Source organism: Haliotis asinina, chromosome 2 (assembly GCF_037392515.1).
Source record: "Haliotis asinina isolate JCU_RB_2024 chromosome 2, JCU_Hal_asi_v2, whole genome shotgun sequence".
Classification (NCBI taxonomy): Eukaryota; Metazoa; Mollusca; class Gastropoda; order Lepetellida; family Haliotidae; genus Haliotis; species Haliotis asinina.
Genome location: NC_090281.1, coordinates 28432673 through 28445183, shown reverse-complemented (window position 1 = coordinate 28445183; position 12511 = coordinate 28432673). Strand labels below are relative to the sequence as shown.

Below are 12511 nucleotides of genomic sequence, written 5' to 3'. Positions count from 1 at the left end.
GAGTTTAACACCAGGCTAGTCATACTGCGTGAAGATGGACTTGTTGCTCAGGGGTTGATGATGAAATGAAATTAAACGTAAGGCACTCACTTTGTTGCTCCAAACAAAAACAACAGGTTGCACCTGCTAGTAAATATAAAATCTTCTATGATACTTGAGTTTTGAGAAAGATGGTCAGGAACAGAACAAAAGAAACCTGCAGTATCCCACTTCCTAAACTTTCAGGAACTGTAAGCTATCAGTCATTGTTTCTACCAAAATTAGAGACCATGTTCCAAGTCAATTCCTCATCTTTCTCTTTCCAGCTGAAGTCTACCTCCTTTGAACACCATATATATTAACATACACTGGGTACAAGTTGATATACACATACACAAGTTGCATTTAGCAGTTTCAGGTTGCACCAGTGCAAGTTCTAAATGCTTAAATTGCCTTGTGATGGTGTGAGAGGATGGAGTGCAGATGTGGATGTGAGTGTGCAACGATGTGGATTTGAGTGTGTATGGGTGTGGATGTAAGTGTACCAGAGTGTGGCTGTAAGTGTTTAAGGATGTGGATGTGAGCGTGCAAGGATGTGGATATGAGTGTGCACGGGTGTGGATGTGAGTATACAAGGATGTGGATGTGAGTATGCAAGGATCTAGATGTGAATGTGCAAGGATGTGGATGAGTGTACAAGGATGTGGATGTGAGTATGCAAGGATCTAGATGTGAATGTGCAAGGATGTGGATGAGTGCACAAGGATGTGGATGTGAGTGTGCCAGAGCGTTGATGTGAGTGTGCAAGGGAGTGGATGTGAGTGCAAGGATGTGGATGTGCATGTATCAGAGCGTTGATGTGAGTGTGCAAGGATGTGGATGTGAGTGTTCAAGGATGTGGATGTCAGTCTGTGAGGATGTGGATAATCATGAAGGTCTCACAAGATGATTTTAGGCAATTTGGGACATGTTTGATAAGGATAATATGGAAGCATCTTCATTTTTAATGCGCTACTTGACATGAATGGTTGAAGTCTTGTCCTGTGATTCCAAGGAGGGCTGTATCAGCCCCAAAGTGGTGTTACTTGAGGTCAACCTGAACACTGACCGTCTTTAACGTCATCAGTCTGCGGATGTTTTCTGGCCATTCAGCAGAAAGTCAATGGATTACAGCCAATATCTTATACAATAGATCTGAATGATGATAACTTGACATATTTGGTCAGCTGTCTCTTGAGGAGGCCTCATATTTGCATACTGGACAATGTAATCAATTGATTTTCCAAGTAAACAAGCTGTAAGAACAGAATACTGAAACTTGATATTTGCTTATTGATGGGTACACGTTACGAACATGACACTCACCGGAATGTGTAACATCAATCTATGGTGCACCAGATGGGTCAAAATATTCATACAAACAAACAATAACAGGGGTTAGAAAATCCCATTACCCGATGATAGGTACAAGTCAGTTCCCATTTCAGGCAATCAAATGATGGTAGCTGACTTGTCCATGGGCTACTAGATAATTTCCACTTACGGTTTCAAACTGCAAATGAACTTGGATTTCATTTCATATCTGCTCACAATGTAGCTATTAAATTTCGCTATGATAATAAAATAGGGTTATGTTTCTTAGCTATTTATTACTTTTTGATAACAGTCCAGTAAACATTTACATCAAATGCGATGTTGATTTATTCTCTCATAATTTCATCATCATGATTATGTTATCAAAATAAGGGCAGTTGGAAAATTAGCCTGGACAAGTTCCTTTCTTGAGGTCAACTTGCCCTGTGGCAAGTGGCCTTAAAAAAAAATAAATTAAAGCCCTGCATAATTATGATATGAATATGAATGACTATATTGCTGTTAAAATTATAGATGTTAGGACATATTTCAGTATGAGTTGAAAAGTGTTCTATTTATTATGATTATCTCAAAGGTTAGGGTTTAGATCTAGGGTTTAGATTTAGCATTATGTTAGGTTTAGGGTTGAGTTAGGGCAGGCCTTCTTTAAAATCTAATGATACTGATTATGAACATGAAAAACATCAATGTTCCTGTAAGTATATCACACATCCTTATATGAAAAAAACTTCTTGTTTATTTTTAAATGTTAAGATAAATGGGTAGACAGACCTGTGAAGATCTAGATTAGAATTGGTCATCAGCAACCCAAGCTTGTAAGAGGTGACTAATAGGATTGGGTGGTCAGACTCACTGACTTGGTTGGCACATGTCATTAAATATCAGTTAGGTTGATTGATGCTCAGGATATTGATCACTGGATTGTCTAGGCCAGAACACTGTGTTGCTGGAATATTGCTGAGTGTGACATTGATAACAAACAAACAGTGTTCACTGATCAAGGAGAGGATACCTAAAACCTTTAAAACACCTTGAAAATGTAATGTCCCCATCTCAATAAATGATTCATCTGGCTCCATCAGATGGAAATCCCATCTTTTCTGCATCCGAAACTAATCCAGTCTGATCTTGCAACTTTAATAGCCGATGTTGTTTCTGTGTCCATTGCTTCTTCTTGTCGCAAACTTAGATTGGAATCTTCTGAAGCACAAAGCTCATTCTACTGGGTTGTAAGCTTTATTACACAGCAACGTATGGCAATGAATCTGACCTGGACCTACTGGTTTAAATTATTGTTTGTTCCCCAGGGACCGTCTCGACTCCCCCCACCCTACAGTATTGATCCTCCCCCCTATCTGTCTTCTTTCCATTCCCACTGGATGTCGTATTGATTCAGTGCTAGACTAGAGGACCTGTTTTAGCTTTTTATCAACGAGTAGAACTGCCGGTTTTCATTTGCTTCTGTGTGTTTTCGACAATTAGTTTCTAGATGTATGTTTTTAGGATTAAGGAGAGTTGCCAGAGATTACTGACCTTGAGGTTCAGGGAGCAGACTGAGGTCAACTGATATGAATGTGTATTGTGGTCTTGGGTTGTCCATATATTCCAGTGGTTGGAAAGTTGGTTCGTAGTGAATAATTCCTGGCTTGATCTCTTACATGGTCCTGGTTTGATTCCTGGGTTTGTTTCTCATTTGAGTTAAGTATCTGTCCTGTTTTGATTCCCTATTGTGGTCCTAAATGGAGTGGAGGGTTCCCGTCTGCTTTTGAGTGGTCCAAATCCAATGTTTACAAACCTCCAGTCTATAGCAAAATCCAGCACCAGCTCCTTTGGTGACTGAGTTCTCTCTGAAGCTGGTCCTTTACTTTAGAATTCCCTCCCAGAAAACTTCAGACACACTATATTTTACCTTATTGGGACAGTGGGATGGCCTTGTGGTTAGAACATTTGCTCATCATGCCGAAGATCTGAGTTTGATTCCCCACATGGGTACAGTTACATGAAACCCATTTCTCAGGCGTGTTCAGAACTGCTAGCACCCGCGTGATTCAGAAGAGCTAGCACTCGCATGGGTCCTGAGGCAACTGTGTGGATGGTTCACGGGCACTCGCAGGTGCACGTCTGGGTACAGGCATTCAGGATCAAGCGCTCGCGAGTCTGAACACGCCTCTGCTGTTACCTGGTGTGATTTTGCTGGAATATTGCTTAAAGCCTTATAAAACTATTCACTCACTGGTATCCATATTGAGACTGTCCTTTTTGTGCATTACTGCATGTATGAACATGAATGGATAATGACCTTGGACCTTTTGGATATACAGCATCTGCTGAATAAAAATGTACAAAACACTGAGATATCATTATGAAGATCATCAGATGTACTGGTATATTGTGCAGATCCTAAAGATAGTGAAAGTTTTAGTGTGCCTGTGAAGAGGTAATGATTTCATATGTGAACAAATGAAACCATGTGATCAGTGAGTCTGATGGATGACCTTTGTGTTTCAGAGCCGTCGTCAGAAGGAGGCCACAGCCTTACTTTCATCAACGTTGCCAGGGACAGCATTGGCCAATATGTTTGTCTTGCTCACAATGGCATCCTGCCGGATGCAAGTCATACGTTCTACCTCGACGTAAACTGTAAGTGTTCTGACCACCGGGGATGGTTAGGACCACCCTTTACAAGGAGTTGTCATTCGCAGGGAAAGTCAATTGTTTGTGCTGCTCTTGAAAAAGTCCTCCAACTGTAAAGTCTCCTTCTGGTCTTGTTATACTTACATTTATCTCTTTCTTGTATTCTGGACATAAGCTCTACCTTGACGTAAACTGTTGGGACCACCTGAGATTGTTACTTGGTAAGACCAGCCTTCTGAAGAGTTAATAGCCATGACCTCCCTTCATAGGGGAAGTCACTTGTTTGAAACACCCTTCACAGGTAAAGTCACTTGTTAGGACCTCCCTTCAAGGGTAAAGACACTTGTTAGGACCACCTTCGTGGGTAAAGTCACTTGTTAGGACTCCCCTTCACAGGTAAAGTCACTTCTTAGAAGCCCCTTTCACAAGTAAAGTCACTTGTTAGGACCACCTTCATGGGTAAAGTCACTTGTTAGGAACACTGTTCACATGTAAAGTCACTTGTTAGGACCACTATTCACATGTAAAGTCAGTTGTTAGGACCACCCTTCACAGGTAAAGTCAGTTGTTAGGATCCCCTTCACAACTAAAGTCAGTTGTTAGGATCACCATTCACAGGTAAAGTCACTTCTAGGACTCTCTTTCACAGGTAGAGTTACTTGTTAGTACCACCACCATTCACGTGTAAAGTCGCGTGTTAGGACCCCCCTTCACAGGTAAAGTCACTTGTTAGGACCCCCCTTCACAGGTAAAGTCACTTGTTAGGACTAGCCTTCATAGATAAAGTCAAATGTTAGGACCACCCTTGACAGGGAGAGTCACTTGTTAGGACCCCCCCACACACCCAACCCCCACACCTTCCACTGAAAAGTAAAACCTGCGGTCTTACTAATGAAAAACCTCTCCCTCTAAAACAAAAACCTCAAATGCGGTTATTGTGGGAGAAGAAGACATAATATATAGTGAGAAGCACACTTTAGGTTTATATGTGGTGTTTACGTCTTCTTCTCTTCCTTTCAGTTCCTCCAGAGGTCAGTGTCAATGCTGAAGAGGTCAGGAAGGCCATAGGTCAATCTGTGACCTTTGAGTGTGAGGTCAAGGCCAACCCAACCTCAGCTATCCAATGGGAGCACATGGGAAACTTCATGACAAATGACAATCGACACAAACTCACACAACAGAAAAAGGACGACACCACCAGTGTGTTGACACTCCATGTAGACCAGCTTGAGCAGGAAGACTTTGGTACATACTCATGTGTTGCTGAGAACACTCTGGGCACAGCAAGGGCAACTGTGAAGCTCACTGGTGAGGAGAAATTGAACAGATAATAACATCCATGGCCCTGAGGAATTACAGAATTTATCTCCTGAGTAAATGGATTAATGCATTACTCTGCCCTGTTCCCTCTGGATCAGATAGTCAGTAATTGCCAGAGTTCAGTGCTACTTTATGTCCCTAGTGAAAATAAGATCATGCTTAGAAATAAAACAGTTATAGAGCACATTGAACTTTACTGCCATTCGTCATGCAATCTTAGCATTGTGGCTGGCATATTTCACATGCTTTAACCAAGAGCTGTGATAGTGGAAGCTTTAAGATGTAAGATACGTCTGCACTTTTATTTAGCGCTCAGATATTGTTGAACTGAGACGTTACTCCCATACTTTAGCCACAGAGCTCTGGTAGTTTTAGCACTGAGATAAATGTTACTCCCATACTTTGGCCACAGAGCTGTGAAGATCCTGATATTTTAGTACCTATCTGTGAAGATCCTGGTTAGAATTGATCTTCAGCAACCCATGCTTTCAAGAATCGACAAACAGGGTTGAGTGATATGGCTTGCTGACTTCATTGACACGTCAGCATAGCCTAATTGCGTAGATCAATACTCAAGCTGTTCATCACCAGATTGTCTGGTCCATACTTGAATATTTACAAATTGCAGTCATATAGCTGGAACATATGCCAAGTGCTAAACATATGCCAAACCACATGCAAGGAAAAAACAAACAAAACTTTAACACAGAACTCTTAGTTTTTATCCCCATGGCATGTAATGTGGGGGGATGTAGTCGATGCCTCGATGTCCGTCCGTCCGTCTGTCCGTAATAATTTTGTTTCTGGAGCATAACTCACAAACCGTTCAATATTTTTAGACGAAACTTGATAGATATAGTAATCTCAGCCTATTATTTTTTTTTTGCAATTATATTTTTTTTTTTTTCCATGGAACATTTTTTTTGTTAGTCTTATTATGGTGGGGTGGGTTTCGTTTCCGGAGCAGAACTCAAAAAACGTTCAATATTTGTCTGCAAAACTTGGTAGATACATCAATCAGAACCTAAAATGGTGCCTTTTGCTATATACAGGTTTTTGTGATTTATTATTTTCTTGGTTTCCATTGGATACGTTTCAGACATAGTCTCAAAATGGAGGGATGGGCTTTGTTTCCGGGGCAGAACTCAAAAACCATTCATAGTTTTTCTGCAAAACTTGGTAGATATATCAGTCGGAACCTATACTTGTGCCTTTTGCTATATACAGGTTTTTATGATTTATTATTTTCTTGGTTTCCATGGAAACGTTTTGGACTTACTCTCAAAACTGAGAGGTGTGTTCTGTTTCCAGAGCAGAACTCAAAAACTTCTTAATATCTGTCAGTGTTACTTGGTAGATATGTGTGGCAGACCCAAAGTGGTGCCTTTTGCTATTTACAGGTTTTTATGATGTATTATTTTTTCGGTTCCATGAACACGTTGCTGACTTCGTTTCCGGAGCACAACTTGAAAACCATTTCATATCTTTCAAAAGATCTCGGCAGATATATGAGACAGATCTTGAAATAGTAACTTTTTCTGATTACAGATATATGGCATTTATATTTTTCATGAATTTCATGGAAACAATTCAGACTTGGTCTGAAAACACAATAAGTAACTGTCAGATGATTTGTCCTTTCAAATATGTGGGGGCCAGGGGATATGTTATCTTCTGATGACTCTTGTTTTGACAGACAAAAATCTCCTATACTTTAACATAAGGCTCTGATACTTGTAGCATCAGGCTCTGATACTTTAACATAAGGCTCTGATACTTGTAGCATAAGGCTCTGATACTTTAACATAAGGCTCTGATACTTGTAGTATAAGGCTCTGATACTTTAACATAAGGCTCTGATACTTGTAGCATTAAGATGATGGACATAGCTGAGATGAGCATTTCGTACCTACTTTGACATAGAACTCTAATAGTTTTAGTACTACAATAAAACACAACTCCCATACCTTAACGATGGACTCCAATACCTCTAGCACTAAGACGAATGTTACATGCATACTTTAGTGAGTGCCTGAGTTAAGCTTAAGGAACTTTAAGCAATGATCCTGCAGTATTACAGCAGGGACATCAGAAATGAGCTTCACACATTGTACCCATTTGGGGAATCAAACCCTGGTCTTTGGTGTGACAAGTGAGCGCTACCCTCTGCTCTCCATACTTGATCACAGAGCTGCTAGTTGTTGAGAAGTTCACCTCAGGGAACAGAACCCTTAAACAGAAGACATTGTCTGCCATTAAATGTTTGGTGTCCATTATTGCCAAGTCACAATGGCTAAATTGCAGACCTGGGTTAGATTTACAGTAATTTGATATAGAGAGGACGGAAGTGAGCTGGCCATTGAGTGCTGGTGATACTGCCTAATCAGCTAGAGAAATGTCTTCTACATCCCTGATCCCTCTAGGGCAATGTAGGCTTAGTAGTACACTCAGTCATACAAGTGTTAGTTGCCACAGAGATCAGGGAGGGCGAGATCAAGAGAGAGAGAGAGCAAGAGGGATGGGGGTTGTCAGACTGAGAGAGAATCAAACCTTGGAAGAGATGTGGAGTGAGAGAGGAAGAGAGAGGAAGACAGATAGGTGTGAAGAGATCAAGAGAGAGGAAGACAGGTGTGGAGAGATGAAGAGAGAGAGCAAGAGGGTTGTGTGTGGTCAGACTGAGAGAGAGAGGAAGACAGGTGTGGAGAGATCAAGAGAGAGCAAGAGGGTTGGGTGTGGTCAGACTGAGAGAGAGAGGAAGACAGATAGGTGTGAAGAGAGTTAATGAGTATTGAGACACCAGAAATGGGCTTTATACAATGTACCCATTTGGGGAATCGAACCTTGGCCATTGGCAACTGTATTAACCACTAGACTACCCCACTGGGGTGGGGTGAGGGTGGGTAGGAAACAGAGTGATTAGGAGAGACCAAGAAAGAGAGAAAGCAAGAGTAGGTAGGTGTTTACGGTGAGATGAGATGGGGTCAAACGTCACACATAAAAATATTACTCTCATGTGATGACTTACATTTGTGTCTATGTATTGCTGCTTGTAGTAGCCCAGAATTAAGCTAGTTTTATAGTGCAAGCTCACTGAGATACCATGTCGACTCGGAACACAGGCAAACTGTAGCGCAAATGGGGTTGCGCAGCATAGAGAATATGACAAGTCTTCATATATGCGAGCGAAGAGAGCAAAGATAGGCAATGTACTTTCCTCGCTTCGGATCGAAAAGTATTTTTTATCTCAAAATAAAATTTCGCCACCATCAAAGGTACACTCCTGTATCCTCACTTGGGTGTGCTCACACACTTCCTACTCCATAATAATTACTCACAGGAAATATGTTTTATTCAACAATTTAAGCACTACCTGAGATATTCAGATCGTTCTTCGCCTCCATTACCCCTGCCAGCTTCCAGATGAATGGAGTGATGGAACAAGAATAAGCAGAAATTAAAACAAAATACAACATTGCCTAATTTTATCATGAACCTGTTGGGGTTTATTTGTCTTATCTGTCGTCACTATTGTTACAATTTTCATAACATTTATTCTACATAAAAACACTTCTGGCGTAATGGGCGAATGAAGTAGGGGAGGTAACTGTAAGTGTTCCATAATGGAATAATAGCCTCCTGTTCCTTCACTCCTTTGAACCAGAAGCTGGAAGGGGGAATGGAGGCGAAGAACAGTCTGATCTACCAATGTTGAATAAAAACTATTCCACATGAGTAATTGTTCAACATAGGGTTGGAAATGTGAGAGCACAACCCAGTAAAGAAATGGGTGTATACGTTTGATGGTGGCGATATTTTATTTTGACATGAAAATTATTTTGTGAACTGAAGCAAGAAAAGTTCGTTGCCAACCTTTGCTCGCTTCGCTCGCATGTAAGAAACTGGTCATTTTCTCTATGCTGCACAACCCATTTGCGCTACAGTTTACCTGTGCTCCGAGCCAACCAGTCCTTGTTGTACCCAGACAGGGACCAACAAGTACCATATTTTAACATCTTTTGGTATAACACAGCTTTGCATCGAACCCTCTACCTTCCGCTCCCAGAGTGAATGCTCTAACCAATATGCCACTGAGAGTTAGGTCATTAGTGACCTTTGTGTAGAAATGTGTGAACGTCTGTGTTTTTGTTGATTAAATAATGCTATGATATCATTTTCTTGACAGAGATAACACCAGCCCAGTGTGCTGAGGCTCGAACTCGGGTCCAGGAGGAGCTGAATGTCTCTGGTGTAAGTCTACCGACCCCTTACTGCTCAGCAAAATACTCACATTGATGATAAGTGTAGTAACCAGGAGAGACATTGCTATATAATGGCAACAATCAGCACGGTCACAAGGTCATTTAGTAACCAAAATAAACTCAGAATGGCTCTTTAACTTGTACGTTGGCTGTTAATTACGACACTTTAAATTTTACTTTTGAAATCTAAATGTTCCAAATGTTTCTAAACTTTTGAAGAAGATATTCTCAAATTCTTTCAAGAAAAGAAAATGGTGAACAGTTACAACGTAATTTAATACTACTATATGTTTAATGGAAATTGGATTCTGAAATTAAGGTGCATTTGTTTTAATCATTCTTTGATTTGACATTGATGTTACAGAATCTTTATATCATTCATCATGGTTTTCAATCACTTCAGAGTGGTTCAGGAATAAGTGTTAATGTCAACTCCACATCAATGCTGATTGAGTTGGACTCTTGAGACATAACAAAATAATCATCAAGTATTCAATTAATTTGATGTTTGCCAACAATAGATTGAATATTTTGATTTATCATGCAAAATTTAGACGTACCTCTATACAAGTTACTGTTCCATACTGACTGAAGTATCATTTTTACAGTGGCCGTGGTATAGCCTTCTGGTTAAAGCGTTCGCTCGTCACGCCAAAGACGTGGTTCAATTCCCCACATGGGTACAATGTGTGATACCCATTTTTGGTGTCTCCAACTGTGATATTGCTGGAATATTGATAAAAGTGGCATAAAACTAAACTCACTCATTTTTTCATATAAGAATGAAGGTAATGTAATAAGGTAATTGCTTTCAAAGGTAGAGATGTGTAAAATTCTTCTGAAAAATATTATTTTGTTTCATTCAAGCCTAAAAGACCTGTGAAGAATCAGGTTGCAATTGCTCTTCAGTAACCCATGTACTAAGCCATGATGAATTGAATCATGTAGTCAGACTTGCTGACTTGGTTGACACATGTTATCGTACCTCATCGTAGGTTGATGCTCATGTTGTTGATCACATGATTGTCTGAGGGTCCAGATTTCATTATTTATGGATGGATGCCATATAGCTGGAATATTACTGAGCGCTGTGCAAACAATCAACCAACCAACCAACATCAAGCCTAAAAAATACCCAGTCAGTATTTTGATACATCTTGTAGTGGTTCTTTTTAGAAAAAAGAAATTTGTTTCTCAGAGAAGGTGAAAAAATTGCTGGTCTCTTTTGAAAAATGATCTACCTAAAAAAGTATCAAGAGCTTCCAGAACTGTCTTTCCTTGATTACATACAGGTCATGTGACTTCAATTGAGGATCACACGAAACCCTCCTTTAATACTCAAAATTGGCACCAAGGCTTCAACACTTGTTTGTCATAGCAATTTCAAAAGACTTTCCTAATTGACTTACAAGGACGTAACTTTACATTGAATTGGAACATGTGACATTAAACAAGCTGTAAGAGGAAGCATCCTTTTAGATTTGATGTTGATGCTGTGTCAGGATTGCATATGCATCAACTGACATGGAAACTGTTTCCCTAAGGACTAGCTATAAACTTCTCTTGCCGGTGGCATAGACTCCCATTCAATATCATGAAATCTCTCAACTGAAAAATAAACATGAAGAGAGCTTGAGACATTAAATCATTCCCCTGCCACTAAGACTGGTTCATGTTTTATCGAAATTAAAGTCTTTTGCGTGTCATAGAGAGACTGTATCACATCGTTGCAGGTTATGAGAGGGTTATAACTTCACATGATAGTAAGTTATACATGTACAGAGAGACTGTATCAGGGTTACAAGATCACATGATTCATGTTACTGAGATGATCATAACTTTACATTATCGTAGGTTATAGATATGTGGAGAGATGTTATCACGGTTATAACATCATATGGTTGGATGTTTTAGAGGCATATGCAGTATCATGTAATCTTGTGATTGTAGATTAAAGAGAGGGTAGAACAAGTCAATATCGGGGTAATAACATCATTTGGTTGGATGTTATAGAGGAATATACAGTATCATATTGTCTTGTGATTGTAAATTACAGAGAGGGTATTACAAGGCAATGTCAGGGTTATACCATCATGTGATTTTATGTAATAAAAATGTAATATCAGGGTTGTACCTTCACATGATTGTAGGTTGTGAAAAGGTAATGTCTAGGTTAGCAGTCACGTAATTGTAGCTTATTAAAAGGTATTATCAGGGTTAAACGATCACATGATTGTAGGTTATTAAGATGTAATGTCAGGGTTATACTATCCTATGATTGTAGGTTATTGAAAACTATGATCAGGGTTATTCCATCACATTATTTTTTTATTGTTGTTATAAAAAGGTAATATCAGGGTTATACATGACATGATTGTAGGGTATTCAAAGGTAATATTAGGGTTATACTTGACATTATTGTAGGGTATTCAGAGGTAATATTAGCGTTATACCATGACATGATTGTAGGGTATTCAAACATAATATCAGGCAGGGTTCCTCTTTATGCAGAAAACTAGCGTATATGACACGGTGTAAACTGAAAATATGCATAGAAAACGAACACTTCATTGCTTCTGATGCAATAACATCACTAATCAAAATGACACATTTAGGTGCTACTGCAGGTAACAAATATAAATAAATTGACTTCTGATTTGGAACTGGTTCTTAAGTACACACATTGTATACACCGACCTGACATCCGTTTCTAAAGATAAATCTATGTCATTCATTTACATAAAGCTCTGTCTCATTTGCAGAGAACCTGGCCAAATTCTATTTATGTTTCTCCAGTATTAAAATATTAACAATTCAGTGATTCCGCTATTAACATACATCTCTTGCAAAAAATGAAAATTGATCCGCGACCTCTCACTCTCACAGTATAAATGACCACATGCCTATCATATAGTGTGTCAACACGTGAGGGTCTCGTTGAAGCA

At 39.5% G+C, this 12511-nt stretch overlaps 1 protein-coding gene across 1 annotated transcript in view; it reads left to right on the top strand.

Annotated features, from left to right (window-relative positions):
- LOC137273523 (uncharacterized) overlaps positions 1–12511 on the top strand; it is a 156023-nt gene that overhangs the window by 46083 nt on the left and 97429 nt on the right. Inside the window, exons 11-13 of the mRNA XM_067806249.1 lie at positions 3862–3993; positions 5008–5295; positions 9491–9555. Coding sequence (XP_067662350.1) covers positions 3862–3993; positions 5008–5295; positions 9491–9555 — 485 coding nt within the window. The remainder of the gene's footprint in view (positions 1–3861; positions 3994–5007; positions 5296–9490; positions 9556–12511) is intronic.